Source organism: Aythya fuligula, chromosome 9 (assembly GCF_009819795.1).
Source record: "Aythya fuligula isolate bAytFul2 chromosome 9, bAytFul2.pri, whole genome shotgun sequence".
In the NCBI taxonomy this organism is placed as follows: Eukaryota; Metazoa; Chordata; class Aves; order Anseriformes; family Anatidae; genus Aythya; species Aythya fuligula.
This window is the reverse complement of record NC_045567.1, coordinates 25476247-25492322: the sequence shown is the minus strand read 5'-3', so window position 1 is coordinate 25492322 and position 16076 is coordinate 25476247. Positions and strand designations below refer to the sequence as shown.

The 16076-nt window shown below is 41.3% G+C and overlaps 1 protein-coding gene across 1 annotated transcript in view; it reads left to right on the top strand.

Moving 5' to 3' along the window:
- ARHGEF26 (Rho guanine nucleotide exchange factor 26) overlaps nt 1–16076 on the top strand; it is a 48199-nt gene that overhangs the window by 30219 nt on the left and 1904 nt on the right. The window contains exons 9-13 of the mRNA XM_032193304.1: nt 212–301; nt 6020–6174; nt 10338–10547; nt 15223–15290; nt 15743–15847. Of these exons, the coding sequence (XP_032049195.1) occupies nt 212–301; nt 6020–6174; nt 10338–10547; nt 15223–15290; nt 15743–15847 (628 nt within the window). The remainder of the gene's footprint in view (nt 1–211; nt 302–6019; nt 6175–10337; nt 10548–15222; nt 15291–15742; nt 15848–16076) is intronic.

Here is a 16076-nt window from a genome sequence, read left to right as displayed (position 1 = left end):
CTCAAAGCAGAACCAGCTGTTGGGTCTGAACGGGTCACTCAGAGATGCATTCAGTCTGGTCTTGAAAACATCATGGCTGTGGCTGAACAGGAAAATGTCAGGTGCTTTATAAATTTTACGCTTCCACAGATGTGTATTTTATAAAGGAGCAAGAATTAGTGTTACAAGTCTTGAGTACATTAAATGTGCTAAATACGTGTCTTGTTTCTAGTTGGTGCGTTTGTGCAATGAAGGTGCTCGGAAGATGGAAAGGACAGAAATGATGTACACAATTAACTCCCAGCTGGAATTTAAAATCAAGGTATGCTGCTATTTCTGATGGTAAACCATTTAGCATACGAATAGCTTTGACCACATGCTATGGCTTTGACTACGTGTTAAATTTTGATAGCTTCATTGCCAGCATAAAGTACATTAGCATAGGCTGTATGTGCTGGCATGACTTTCAGTCAAGGAAGTCAAGTTCATATTGTGGGGTAGCTGAAGCTTTGGAAACTCAGAGGGTAACTGAGGACTGTTGTGTCTTAACCAAGGTTGATTAAGCTTCAGGTTGAGGCTTTTCAGGGAAAGAGTATAGGAAACTTATTTTTTAATAAGAATGAAAGGGACTATTTAACTATTGCAGCGGAAATAAAACAATAAAAATTGACCAAATCTTAGCACCCTAGCATTTTATTTTCTGAAAACATCATGAGTGAGATTCAGCACACTATTTCTGTCAAGCTGTAAGATGAATTAACTCCATGGAGTGAGTGTGAGCTGGCTTTGATGCGCTAGAAAAATTGCTGTCAAGTTTTTACCATTAAAAGAGAGGCTGACCTACTACTTGACAATGAGATGATCCCAACTGTGTGACTGTCTGGATTACAGCAGCGTGATATCAAAAACAAGGTGTGGTTCCAGCCACCCCAAGATGTGTTTCTTTAAATTACGATGTATTTGTACAAGATTCTGGTAGTTCTGCTGTAAAAACATGTCACTTCCACGAGTTCCCCTTTAATTGGGAGGTGATAGAAATCAGGAAGACAGTGGTGTGTGCTGCATGCTGCTGAATTCAAGAAGGCAGGTGTGAAATAAATCAGCCCAGCTGGGTTTCCTGGTAGGTTTGTGTGCCTGCTCCTTGGTCACACCTGCGGGCAGGAGTTACCGAATTCAGCTACGGCAGCACTTCTGGCAGCGTAGGATATGCAAACAAAGAGTGAGGTGCCAGCCCGGAAGAGCAGGCTGTGCAACAGCAGACTTTGGCGTAGGTGAAATTACTTAAGATAAACTTTGCTAATGCAGTTTGTTTTTGTCATTTGTCAGCAAATTTTGTTTTGCTAGTGCAGAGTATGGTTGTACTTAAAGCTGCCTGTGTCTGTGCGACGGTGCAGGCAGGGCTTTGAAGTAGTAACAGCTAAGCGTCCTGTATTAAACCAGTGCAGGTAACTTCTTAGCTTACTTTTCAACCACAAGAATAGCAAGCATATTTGTATATGCAGATGAAATTGAATTCTATACTGTCTTAGTTTTCAAAATGAATGTTGTAGTCTTCCGCTGGAATGCTCCTGTTCAAACACAGAATATCTGAATGATGAATGAATTATCATCATTGTATTTGAAGTAAGCAGAGGTTTATGTTTTTTGAAAAGACAGTTATTAAAGGATCTTCCTCAGTCTTGCTCTGAGGAAATCCTGTTTCCAACTTGTCCAAAGGATTTTTATGTACATGCTTTGACTAAAAACTGAGAATAATAATAGTTACTTAAAGCAACAGCAATAAAATAAACTCTCATTAACAAGTGACATCACTACATTTGCTAACGAGGCTGGATAATAGTCTCAGGTATTTGGGATATTCTGAAGTGGAGTTTTGGATAGCCTGAAAACTTTGGGTGACCTTCTCCCCTCATTCATTCATAATTTTCAAATCTACAGAAGTACCTGACAGTTTTAAAATGTATTGAGTTCCTTAAAGGATTTGTAGTCTGTTACTTTCCCCATTGGAAGAGGATGCAGAAGCAAGAGGCCCTGTATAATTCTTCCCGTGGACGTGCTGTGACTAGCAACTCTCGCTAGTTTCATGGGAATAATAGCAACTTTATTTTCTTTTCTGTATTCTTTATGCAAGTTTTTTTTTTTTTTTCTTCTCTCCTCTGTGCATCTTAAATATAACCACTTAGTGGTTTTAGACCTTATCTGTGGTTTGAGAGCTTGCCAGCTGGAGTGCTTGCCAAACTGCTTTGGCCAAGTCTCAGTACATTTTATGTTCTAATGGCTTATTTTATATAAAAAGGTGGTGATATACGTGTTGTACTCTTTTGGTAATTGCAGGAAAATTAATATTAAAGAAAAAATAAGGTGCCTCTGGAATATAGTCAGTTAGGAAAATGAACTCATTTGGAGTAGAGATTAAAGGGATTTTTAGTTCACGCTCATAGAAAATCGTGAAGAAGTTTTTGTCTGCAATACCATCATCATGGTGTTATAATGCTGCTTTATAACCATTATGAATTAGGTAAACTCATTCTGTTCTTTCCTCATCTGGTGTTTTGGGATGTTTTATTTTGTTAGGTGTGACTGTAGAGCAATTACATAGGAGTTACAAGAGAAGCTACTAAATGTAGGTCATTTTTGTAAACAGCTCATCTGTAGAATTTCTTTTAATTAAGATTCAAAAGGTTTTATTCTTAAAATTTTCAACTTTAGCACCAGAAAAGCTTTTTTTCTGCAAACAGGCATTTGAGTTCAAGAACCAAACTCTTCTGTATTTTCTATGTTCAAGGACCATCTAGCCCAATGTTTCAATGTGTAAAGTCACAAGAACTGTGATGGTGTAACCTTAGGGCTATGGCCCAATGTTTTGCGTTCACGTACCATCACTTGGAACCATTACTGCAATTCAGAAAGTGTAAATATCTGGAGCTGTTTTGTTTCAAGAATTGATTTTCATACCAGTAGAGTTTAGATTCAGAGTAAGACCTTTTTTTTTTTTTTTTTTTTTTTTTTAATAAAAAGGGGAGGAAAAAAAAAAAAGCAGACTGTTTATATAAAACTTCAGAAATTACTTAGATTTCAATCATGGAATTTGGGAGTTCTGATTGCCACATATGGGTACCGAGCTGAATTGGCCTTTTGTAACCTGTGTGGTTTAATAATGTGTATTAATAAAATGACCATCCATAAGAAAAATGCTATGGTACAATCCCTGGAGAAAGTAATAATGTTGGATTGATGTTAGCCGCTGATACAAGATAAGTGACGGTGTCAGTTAATGAAATTAAAGAGATTTGTAACCAGATTGTTCTACTCTAACTCATAACAGAGACTTGGATAAAAATCTATTTAGGAAATATGGATTTGAAACACAGTTCTGCATTTCTAGACTGGAGAATACAGTAGAAAATGCAGTTGGTAAACTAATGGCTAATACAAAACCAGAAACGTGCAAAAAAGTTGCATAAATCAAAACAGAATGTGTGATCTGAAGTTAATTGGGAAGAAGTATCTGAAGGGAATTTGACCAAAACTCAGTACAGGTATTTTGTCTGTAATTTTGCCATTTTGAGCAATGTTCATCCGTCATTCATGTGCCGTCTCCTAACAGAAAGCACAAGGAACAGGCTTCCAGGAGCTTGGTCCTGCTTTTTGTGCTGAGTGTGGTACTGCATGGTGCTAAATAATTAAATAAATAAAATAAGATCTTTTGAATTATTTCTTTATCATGTACCATTTCAAAGTCACTACAAAATCATTCCTCAAAATTCACAACCAAGGGGATGGCCGCGCATAAAATTAGGGAGGTTAAAGTTTTGTTCCAACCACACAATCGCAGTCAAAGCACCGGTTTGGTTTTGGCATCGTGCTCCAGGGCGAGTATTGACAAGCTGAATTAGTTCACTAAAGGGCAGCTGAGTGATTAGATACAAAAAGACAATCTGAGCAGAATGATGAAGACAGCTGACAAGCTGAATGAAGAAGTACTTATACAAGCACATGAAAGATATTTTAAATGGAAAAGAAGCAGTTGTCTTCGTTAGTCTAATCATTACAGACATAACGAATTTGAGCAACAGCAGAGAAAGTACATGTTTTTGATAAGCTGAAAGCCTGTTATGTGTAAAGTAGAAACAAAAATTTGATTATTTCGCATGGGGTAAAGAAAAATGTACATAAGTTAACAGTTAAGTGCCCTTTCACTGCAGTGGGTTTTAGGTACAAACATTAATAAACACGGGCAAAGTGGATGCCTCTTCTCCAGGGGCAGTGTGGACCTGCTGTTGGAGGGTTTGCAAGGTACAGGACGTGCAGCTTGGGCTTCGCCTGCAGAAGTCACCCCGTGAGTCTTCTGTTCTGGTGCCAGACATCTTCAGGTGCTCCATCCAGCACGCATGCTGTACCTGGAGGTGCATAGACACAACATTGTCAACATCTTCAGTTTTGAAATTAGGACTGAAATAGGGCATCCCAGAGATGACGGGTGGGACTTAGGAAGGGGTACCTTTATCAACAGCCACTGTTCTAAGCATAGAAGAAACCTTTCCTCTGTGTGGCACTGAAACCTGTATGAACCCACGTACTAGCTCTGGTCAGCTCAGTGCTAACAACTGTCAGTGAGATCACTGACGGAGGAATCTTGGCCCCTGGGAGATGTTGCAGTGCTGGCAGCGCTGCAAGGGACCTTTGTCTTCCAGGCATCACGTCAACGTACGGCTTCAGAGAGGATCTGTTCTCTATGACGGGACATGCAGGCTCACATCTCCATTCACGTTCATGACCCAGAGAAACAAAAGGTCTTTCTGTGGTATCTACTTCTCCAGCAGTTGGGAATAGTTTGGATTAATAAAGCCTGGCCTTTACATTAGACAGCTATTATCCTCTTTGGCTTGATTCACCTACTTGAGATGTTGGTCCTCACCCTAACCCAGAGAGAAATAGAGCTCCTGCTCCAGAGGACTTTTAGAGTTCAGTTACATCAGCTAGATAAAGAGGAGCTTACGATATCTTTGGTTATCCATCTCTGATAAAGCTATGGCAGCGGACTGGTAATTGTACAGTATTTCAGGAGCTGCTAATGAGAACAGGAAGCACTTGGAAAACTTCCTGCTATCAAAGGAAGAAACATAGGTTATTCTGTACGGTGAGTGCCTTGGGAGGGTGATTCTCTTCTCATAAATTGAGGGCTGAAGGTTTGTGCAAGCCTACCTGTTTCTACACACACAGTGAGTTATCAAGGCTGGCCTGAGAGGGTGCTGACGTGTACCTCGTTACAGCAGCATGCCAGGAGCAGCCCAGCCTGCCTGCCCCTGCAGCTGCAGCAGCAAGTTACAAAGGGGTTGTGGTCATGTACAGGTACCTTCCTGACGGAATGGGAGCAGAGAAAGGAAAAGATGAAATTCATCCTCAGGAAGGACACTTATTTCATATGGCCTTTCATAAGTGGATACCTTAAGGTCCTGTAGATTCAGACATTTTTCAAACCATTGGTAGATTTATGATGACACGAACAAACTGTATTGTTTAGGCATGTTACAGCATCATTTTAACTGACTTTAGAAATGTGCTGAAAAGCCGTGTAAGATGCTGTAGCCCATGTGTTTGAGATGAAGTGCTGAAGCTTTTCCTTCCAACTGTTTATGCAGAAAAGCTGTGAGAAAAAATCAAGTGTTCAAAGAATGATTGCTTTCTCTATGAAAGCTGAAATAATCCCCAGAGACAGTAATTTTAATCTCTTTTGGAGATCTCATGTAGTTTGGTCCATCCTGAAGCATATGACCAGTCAAGTCTGTTCATTTTTGTCTTAGATGAGTAACTAGGTCATGAACATGAGCAATTTTCAAGTATTTGCAGGCTATTACTTGTGGGTTATATGAATGATAAAGACACCTTAAACCTTGGGATCCCTGTTTTGTGCTTGTACTCATAATCTCTGAGCTCTGAGTTTATCTGAGCAGTTTTTCCAAATATTTCAGACTGTTACTTGATTTTTTTTTTTTAATTCTACTTATACAAGATTAAAATATTATTTTTTTCTTTGTAGCCATTTCCATTGGTTTCTTCTTCACGATGGCTTGTGAAAAGGGGTGAATTAACAGCATACGTAGAAGACACTGGACTTTTTTCTAAAAGGACTTCTAAACAGCAGGTGTACTTTTTCCTTTTTAACGATGTCCTCATTATCACCAAGAAGAAGAGGTAAGAGCTTCACCAATGTAAAATCGTCTTTCTGTTCAACTCCTTGCGTCACGAAGAGAGCATCTAAGTTATCTTTTAAATTTTCATGCCTTTTGTGCGTGCCTCACCACACGGGAAATGAGAGCCAAAACTTCCTGGCTTTGCAAAGCCGAACTTTATTGCATCCGCAGCATTTTTGCATGTTTGCTAGCCATCTGCTTTTTTGAAAGAATGAATGAGATTCAAAGAGATCTGGTACATTTGCAGCATAAAATGGGAGGAAATATGGATTAAACTTGTGTTAATTACATTCAAAATTTGTGAAACATTTTGTATGTTTCAATACACTGTGTCTGAGAAAGTAAATGAGTTATGAAGGTATTTGAGTTTCTAACATTGCTCCATCAGACTGCATTTAGAAATTACAAGTAACTGCTTGTTAAATGGGATTTAGTTTTTGCAAACTCGATTGAAATTCTGACTTGTCAAACAAATTTAAAAGGTCATCCTTGGTGCCTTAAGAAAGGGAGATTTTTTGTGAGAGGGTAAAGTGATATTCTTTCCCTTCTGTGCTTTACCATGTTGGATTGCTCTTGAGAGAGACTGATGGGAAATCGCTTCTAGTAGTCTCCACTTCTATTTTATCTCTAGATTCGAGCGGAGGCTTAAAATCATTTAACGGAATTGACATCCTCTGCTATTGCTGTTAAATAATACTTGATAGATAAACTTTCTTCCTGAGGCTGAAAACCATTTTGAAGAATAGTTTTGCATTTGCATTGATCAGTTGAACCAAATACCAGCTATTTTTAAAAGATAGCATTCTGTGAAACTTCTTAATTTAAATCAGAAATTGAGGAATGAGATAGTCACATTCTCTTCCCAGATTTAATATTCTATTTAAGCAAATAGAAAGATAAAAATGAAGGAAAAATATATTTAAATCAAAGAATTTTTATGCAGATGAGCAGAAAGGCGAATAGAGTTTTCCCCAGCTATCGTAATGCTGGGAGCACATTTCTGAGATTCGGTGTTTATCAAAGTTCACGCTGCAATGTTTCTTTGAAAGTCCCTTGCTAAATCCCTGGCAGCAGATCAGAGTTATGCCTCATGTTTTTAAACTGCGCGTTTGTTTTCTCACGGGATGGCTCTCAACGTATTGCTGTGTTGGTAGCTAAGTAAATGTCCGAGTTAGGAAAACAATGAAAAGCTATTATCTGTGTTGTTACAGTGTTTATTGGTTTCCTATGTGATGGCTTCTTGTCCAGATTATAAAACAGATTTTTATAGCAACATATTTTATTCAAACTTTGGATTTATAATAATTTCCAGCTGTTGGAACTGAAATGTCATAACTGGGCCCAGAAGCCAAAATTAAGGAAAACTTGATGTTAATGATCAGATTTATCTGTTCACCTGAAGAACACCCCCAAGCAAATTAGGTAGGATGGAAAAGGATTGGTTTGTATGAACATCCCAAATATTCCGAGCACGAAGCTTACACTTGACCTGAGTGGGTAAGCTTATTCATAATATTTGAGCTTTTGGTGATCTGTTCTCCTGCCCACAGCGTTGCTGTGGACACCACGGCAATGGACAGCAACACTTGTTGACAGTTGAGCTTTCTATGCTTGTGTTTTAGCCGAGGAGTTGCTTTCTCAAAAGATTCTTAGCATTGCACACACAAAAAATCACTCGACTGTGCTAAAAATACTAATTACTTAGTGCTGCAGTCACGCTGCTTAATCCTTTCTCCCAAAGTGAATCCCCGGCCGTCCCGGGGAGCAGTTTGCCGTATAAGTCGAAGCAGCACGCTGTGCCTCCCAGCTCCTCGCTGTGCCTCCCAGCTCCTCGCTGTGCCTCCCAGCTCCTCGCTGTGCCTCCCAGCTCCTCGGGGCCCGGCGCTGCCTGCCCGGCCCGCAGCCAGCAAGGGTCAGCAGCCCCAGTGCAGCGAGGCTCGGTGCATCCCTGCTCACGGGCTGCTTTCAGGAACGATTCCCATGCGTCAGAATCACCGCTGCGAGAACTGCATTTTGAATACTGAGTGAGCAAGGGTTCCCAAAACCTTTTTATAATGAGAATTATGACATTTTAGCTACGAAAAAGATAAAGGGTGTGTTGTATACTTACAGTTCTCCAGAGGTCTTACGCTTTAACTTTAATGATGCTTTATTAATCATAATCTTCCTCAGCTACAATTTCACCTTTTTGTTGAAATTGCAAGGTTGTGCTGTGTTCTCTGCCCCATTCAGTAGGTTAAGTGGCATTTAGCTACCACAATCTCTTCCTTTTTAATGGACACTGAAGGTAATATTCTGACACGAGGAGTAGCAGGCAATATAACTCACATCTTGAGAGTTCTTTCTGTCTGTCTCATGATTCACATGGACTACACTACAATTATTGTTATTTGTGTCACCTTTGGGAAACTTGCTTTTGCTTGAGCTAGTGAAAAAATGCTTTCACATTGCAGAGTACGGTGACAGTAGCGCCTTATTAAAATATGGGTTATTTACTTTATGCATACTGCTTTTAGGTTTGTACCTATTCCCTTCAGAATGAACTTTCAGCTTTCCTCTTCTAAATCCCAAACCACAGATAAAAGTATCATCCATCCCCGGTGTGGCTGATGAGCGTAACTGCTGGGTTCAGATACCCATTTGCCTGCTGTCAGGCGTGGTGGAGCTTCCATAGCGGGCATTTTGCAACTGCCCTCGGGGAAGAGGAGACTGGGCTACAGAGGAGGTGATTCCCTGATACCTCAGGCAGACCTGGAAGCTTACACTGTAACAATACTCTGCTAAAAAGGGGACACATAGGTAGCTCTAAACTTTACAAAAGTCAGGTTCTTCCTTTTTTCCAGCACGCCCTTTTGAAGAGGTGGTTGCATGTTCTGGATCGTAATGCTCAGAGCTGCCTATGAGCTTGCTCTGCATGCTGCGGAGCTCAAGGGAGCTCCAGAATTAATGAAGTCCTGTTGTGTCCAACTAAAGTAACACTGCTCACTGAGCTATTCGTAACATCTACCAGCAACGTCCTGAGATCTTTTAGAAGATTTCAGATGAATTGCAAAGAGATGTATATTTTTGTATGAGGATACATTTATTGAATACTCTTCTCTCCCATAATATCCCCTAAGGACACTGCTAGAACCCCATCTGTTTTCATGGCTCTATGGCTTGTCAGCTCCTGAGATTGCCTTGACATTGGAATGCAGCTGGACCTCATACACTGGAAATCACCCAAAGGTTAAATACTACTTGGGAATGTTACCTGTTCACAGCTGCTTGAAAAACATGCTATTTTAGCCAAGATGCCAGGAATGATTTTGTAACTAAAGTAATCATGCTTAAAAAGTGATTAAAAATTGCTGACGATTTATAAAGGACATTTACTGCTTTTTTTTTTTTTTTTTTTTTAATATATATACATGTGATAAGGGAAATAGGGAGAATCACCACATGCTTTCTGTTAAAGAATAGGTGGCCTAGAACTCGTGTCTGGTCTTCATAAAAGTGCCTCCAAGATGTGCAGGCCTTCCTTGCGAGGGGATATAAAATAGCCCTGTTGCTCTGTGTTCTGAGTCAAAATAAGAGTTTGGCAAAAAGTTCAGCCATGAACTGAAGGTGCACGTCAGCGCGTCTGTGTTAGCTGATTACTGTCATTTTAAAAAATGTGTTAAATGTCCCTCCTGTTACTGCACTGCCTGGTGGGAAGATTTCATCCCGTTTATGTCCATCTGCTTGCTCTGACTGCGGTGCCTCCAGCCCTCAGCCAGCCGTACCCGTGCGCTGCTGGTCAGGAGAAGTCTGTGGGCCTCCCGGAGAGCACAGGGGTAGAAAGATAAAGACTCCTCGATAGTTCAAAGCAGGCTGTTCTGTTGAATGGAGATAAGAAGAATTTGTAGAGGTTTATCTCAGGTGATTAATTAGTAAGGAATGCATTCATTATTTACTATGCAAATGTATGGACTACTTTTCTTTTTAGGTTCAGGATCCCAATGACTACAGCATCCCTAGCTGGTTTTGCTGGTTCTGTCCTTGGCTAGGCAGCAATTGCTGCGTAAAAGTTGTTTAAAAACAGAACTGACTTCTTAAAAACAAACAAGGAAGGGGAAATCACACACCTGGTGGAAAACTAAGCATTTTAATTTTGTGTTTTTCTTTTTCTCCTTTGTTTTACAGTGAAGAGAGTTACAACGTCACAGATTATTCTTTAAGGGATCAGCTTGTGGTACAACAGTGTGACAGTGAGGACCTGACCTCTTCTCCTGTAAAGAACACTTCAGCTATGCTGTACTCGCGGCAGAGCGCTACAGTGTACCTCTTCAGGTTGGCAGTCCTCAGTAACCACGCAGGAGAGAAGGTGGAGATGCTCTTGGGAACAGACACTCAGTAAGTAAATAGTTATAACTTCTGTAATTTTTCACCCGATCATCTCAACAGGTTGTTGTTGCTCTCCCAGCTCCCTCCCCCCCAAAAAAAAGGTCGTATGAAATGCCCAGCCTTTCTTTGTTTGCAAAGTTTAAAAAAAGGTGAAACAAAACTGAACAGTAGAGTTTGCTGATCAGATATCATAGACTGCCTGCTTGCAGTGACCGAGGAAGGATTACATTAAAAATGACCCCGTATTTGTCACGGGCCACGCTGGCGTCCTGTTCAGCAACGCTGGAGAGTTTGTTGTTCCACCTGCTGACTGCTGTGATTTGCACTGTTTTTATTCCATTAAGTGTGCACTTCCAAAGCTAGGCAAGGTAACAGTGACAAGCCTTTCTGTTGTTTTAATGATTGGCAGAGAAGAAGAATGTGCAGCTTGTATAAGATCCTAGATAGAGGAATAAATATTTACTGGAATAAAATAGAGCCTCTCCAAACCTGGTTCAGTTTCTCATGGATAATCTTGTCATGAGAGGGCTCAGGGGTTTTAAGTCCATGTCATGTTACTGTCATTCTATTTTCTTGATGTCATGTTGTAGGGATAATAGCAAATTGAGTACACATGCTAAAATTATGTAAACTGAAGTATCTGTTACTAGGTGCTATTGTTTTAGGTCTTCAGACCAAGAATTAACTGTGCTTCTGCCTCAGAGACTGCCAGTTCCCTAGCCTGTGAGTAATGGCGTGGCCATGCCTTGCAGTGTGTTATATTAATACCATTAGGATAAGTAAATTGAGAGCCCATTAGAGGGTAGAATAGAAAGGAGAGATGACAAAGCTCCACTTGTATGTTGTACGGTGTGGTCTGAAATAGAGTTCTCATCACAAAGCCACGTCTGACTTTCTGCATTTTGCTGGCTCTTCCAAACCTGCAGCCAAATGGATAAGTACAAAGCTGGTGGTGCTGTTTTTTCCCCAAGTAATGCAGCAAGGAACAAAAAGGAACTAAAAAATACATTGAGGTAATGCAGAGGGAGTCCATGTTGATGCAAGGTACAGTGAGCTACAGTCGTGCATTGCTTCAAGGTGCTGAAAGATTATCTGTGATAGCTTTGCATAAAAATGCTTCTCATAAACAGGAACCAAAAATCTTAGGTTTAACACTTCTTATTTTTGCAAAAAAAAAAAAAAAAAAAAAAAAGGAGAACTGACATGACCATTCCTAAACAGTAAAGACTTTTTGTTGCATGTTAGTTGGAGAGGGTTTTCATCAGAGGGAAGGTGTGTAAGTCCGTGTAATGTTGCTGAAGACAGCAGAGTATCTGAAGGGTAATCCAGGCTGAAGATAATAATAATGCTGGATTTCTGAATCCCTTCTGGTGGTTATTGGTGAGGCAAACATGCCAGGGCTGCAGGACAGGGATTTACGGGGGATTGGAGGGGGGAGCGTGGGGAGAAGCTTGTATGTACAAAATTAAAGGTGGTGTTTTCCAAACTGAGCTTAAAATGCAACCCTTCTGATTCCGGCAAAGAGCAGACTACAGGCTGTCAGCGCTCTCATTTGCAGTCCTCACTTAGCGTCAAGACAATTAGCTCATTCTAATTAAGCCAAATCTAGTGAAAGTTAATTATTGTTCTATTTGCTTCTTACAGTAGGATGACCTCAGGCTTTAGTGGCGGGTAATGTAGTTTAAAATTACTTTAAAGACAGAGTAAGCAGTGTAGCTGCCATTAACCTTTCACCGTGCCCTGGATGCGTTTTTCCCGTGCGAGGTTCAGAGGCTCCCAGGCACAGCCCCTCAGGACCCGGCTGTCTTTGGAGCTTGTGGAGAGGGTCTGACTGCCCCCTGCCTGGCACAGCTCTGGGTCTGGGCACTCTTGGTGTTAAGGTGCTGTCTCTATTAAGCATCACAATACCTCTGTAGCTACGTGACTGGTGTGTGGCATACCTCAACTTCTCTGCGTAATGTTTCTGACCTGCGTTGCCTGCATACACTCCCAGTTTAAATTGTGAAGTGCTCAGTTTCTGGAGCAGTTTCATTTGAGCTTCTCTAAGTCTCTGGATCATTGTTGAGATCCCAGAGACGACTGTGGACAATGAAGGTTAGTTACCCAAATACTACAAACATGACAACGCTCTGAGATGGGGTTGGGGCTTTGGGTGGCCCTGTGTGGACCAGGAGCTGGGCTCGGTGACCCTTGTTGGGTCCCTTCCAACTCGGGATGCTCTGTGGTTCTGCTTCCACTTGAACTACAAATGGGGCTGAGTTATCGCTGTTGGTTGTTGTAGTGTAAGTACGTGGTAGGTCAAATACTTCCCTAATATTTTCTTCTGAGTGCTGGAAGTTGAGATGTGGGTTTCCTGCCTCACTTGCCTGTTAGCAAAGAACTTCCCTCAAATAATCATTGGGGCTAAGGGGTAAGTGCCTGAAGTAAAGTGGAGAGCAATGAGTGTCCTGTTGTTGCAAGCAGTCTGTACACCTGCCTTCTGCAGTGCGCTTGGATGTGCAGCTGTCTCTCCAGGAGTTACCACTCCAGGTGGCAGCAAACACTGAACTGGGTGCGTTGGGTCCAGTGCTGAGCGGTGCTGTCCCGGGGCAGCTTTGTGAATCTGCACCACAGCGGGGACGGTGCGGGAGCGGAAACTGCAGGATGGGATGGAGGAGGAGTTTGGCACTGCCGCGGGGAAGCTGGGGAGCTGCGCTGGATAGAGGTGGTCCTTGTTCTCCTGGGGCAGTGCTGGAGTGCTCTGCTTTAGAAAAGGGCAACAAGCAGCGTCTTGTTCTTTCGGGTGCGAGTCTCGGAGAGGCCATCGCTTCTGTGTGGTGCCATTAACATCCACACAGCCCTTCACAGAAGTGAAAGATGGTATCTGTTCCGCGGAGGCTGGGGGTGGGACACAAGACATGAAACAGAACGCTCCAGACGCATCCCAGCCTGGAAAAACTTACAGTTTTAGGTTTGCTTTCAAAGTTTAGAATAACTCTGAAAGAAACTATAGATCATTAATGATTCCTATTAAAGATCTTATTATAAAGTAAGCAGATGATTCAGACTTGCTTGGAAATGTGATTTTATTGGGAAAAAAATGAAGCACATTTTTAGTTGTCTGGGCTTTTTATAAAAAGACATTTTGTTCTACAGAATATTGCTGCTTGCCTATATAAGGTTTGTGATAGAAATAGCAGTTCAGCAGATTGTCTTTCAAGGGAAAAAGTCTCTGACAATACCTCCTTGATTTGAAAACTTTTAATAGAGCGTTACCGTGTGTGGTGTGCTCAGGGCACTGACACTCCCAACTTTTTGTAACTTGAGGCGAGCGCGATGGGGAGGGCAGCGGCAGGAGGAGGGCCCAGCTGGACGCTTCAGAGCGCTCGCTGATCGGAGCGATGCATGTTCAAAGTGAAATGTTTGTGTTGACTATGATTTCCAGCGCAGTTTGATCGCGTTGTGTCACTTTGTGTGGCTTGTGGTTCCCAGGTACAGCAGTAGAAGCGCAGGGTCCGGAGCGTTATGGTGGCATTACAGCTCCAGCAGCGGGGCACGGCCGGCAGCTGCGGGTGGCATCAGGGGAAGGCTCCTCACAAACCTCATGTGTCTTTCGTGGCCTGTTCCCACTGAATTACAGCTCTGGAGCAGCTGTAATTGTGCCTGCTGCTGGAGGCGGAGGGTTAAATTACAGGGTCACTTAGCATTAGATGATCCACTGGCGCTGGCATCTTTTTGTGTTTGTCTCCCGGTCTGTCTGTTTACACAAGTAACATCGATTCCCTTGAAAAAATACACAGAAAGCTATGGAAGGACAAAGGCTTTTTTGGTCAGAGGTTGGACTCGATGATCTTGAGGTGACTTCCAACCTAGACGATTCTGTGATTCTGTGATTCCCTAGTCTGGCTGAGAGCCGTGTTTTTTGGACTGGATTTTTCGTATGCTCTTAACACTGCCTGCTGGAGAGAGGATGACTTCAGTGGGAGCAAAGTTGTTTTGTGTTCACCAACTATCTGGTGTACGTGGATTTATGAAGAAACACATATTTAGATAGGAAGGCAGTCTGGTATTATCCCATTTTTTAAGAGTTGTTTGAAAGGAAATGTAATTTTCTTATTAAGACTGGTTATGGGAAAATACGAATCTGTAAATAACATGTTTCTAAAAATAAGAACAAAATTAAGGTTGTGCAAAATTGTATATGTTTTCTTACTGTGGTTGAAACACAAGTTTAGCACTGGTTTCAGATTTTCAAAAAATGGACAACTGCAGAAGACAGATGTTACTATTTTTTGTTAAAAACTCAAGTTATCTAAAGACAAAATTTTGAAGAAGAAAATTCAAGTGGATTATTTAATTTTGTTTAGATTAGTCATAAGTATTGGTCTCAGACACTTAGAGAACTTTACCTGCATTACTTAAAAAATAATTAAAATAAGGGTATGTAAGATGTGATGCCAGTAAGAACCATGTGTGTATAGGCATTTTTTCTACTTGCTTAAAATGTTTGTGTTTGAAGAGTGTTATTACAAGAAGTAGTATCACACCTGGCCATGTTTTGAGAGGAGGAGAAAGGAGGTTATGTTTAGTTTTTCTTTCACAATAAGAGGAAGAATTTAAATACAGAACCTTGAAAAGGGAGTAGTCTTGATCATTGTTCAAGAGCATGAGTTGGGAAACTGAATTTTGTTTTTGCTGTTTGCAGAAGTGAAAGAGCTCGCTGGATTACGGTGCTTGGGCAAGACAGAGATGGGCAGAAGACTGACAGAACGAGTAAGTTGCAAGTACTGAGATTTTTGAGCACTCTGACATGAGAATAGAAGTGCACTGCCCCTTAGCGGGGATTTGAGCAAACACATCCTTAAAAATGTCACCTTTCTTTTCCTGGGCTGTGTTACTTTAATATACATGAAGCTGTCATCGCTTCCTTCTTTGAGGAGTTTTGCTTTGCCCAGTTATTTCTGTTTGCGTTCATTAACGCTGGTCAGTTGTTTCAATCTGTTACCAAGAGCAAAGCTCCCTTCTTCGTGTTTAACCCAAGTTTGTGCGGTTGCTCAGGTGAGAAGCCATCTGCAGCATTTGCTGCCACCTGCGTGGTGGATGGGGTGGGGCAGGGCATGTGCTAAGACACACTGATTTCTTCAAATCAATTATATACACGTTTGAATAGAAGATTTGAAATGGAAATATTGTAATTCAGCCTTTCTTTTCTTTTTCTTCCCCAGCTTTGACTCAGGTAGAGATCATCAGAACCTACACAGCAAAGCAGTCAGACGAGCTGTCTCTCCAAGTTGCTGATGTTGTTCTGGTTTATCAAAAAGTGAATGATGGTGAGTATGCGTTGTTAGCAACCCTCTCTTACCACTGCACATGAATCCAGCTAGAAGAATTTGTTTCCTAATAGAGTTGGCCATATGATGAATAAAGGCTAAGCTTCCAGGAAAAACTTGAGCATTTAGGCTCAAGTTCCTAAGGACAGCCTCTGTTTAGGCAACAGCTGTTTAAAGTAACTCATCACCAGTCATAACTTATATAGATAAATCATGTATGCGGTGACAC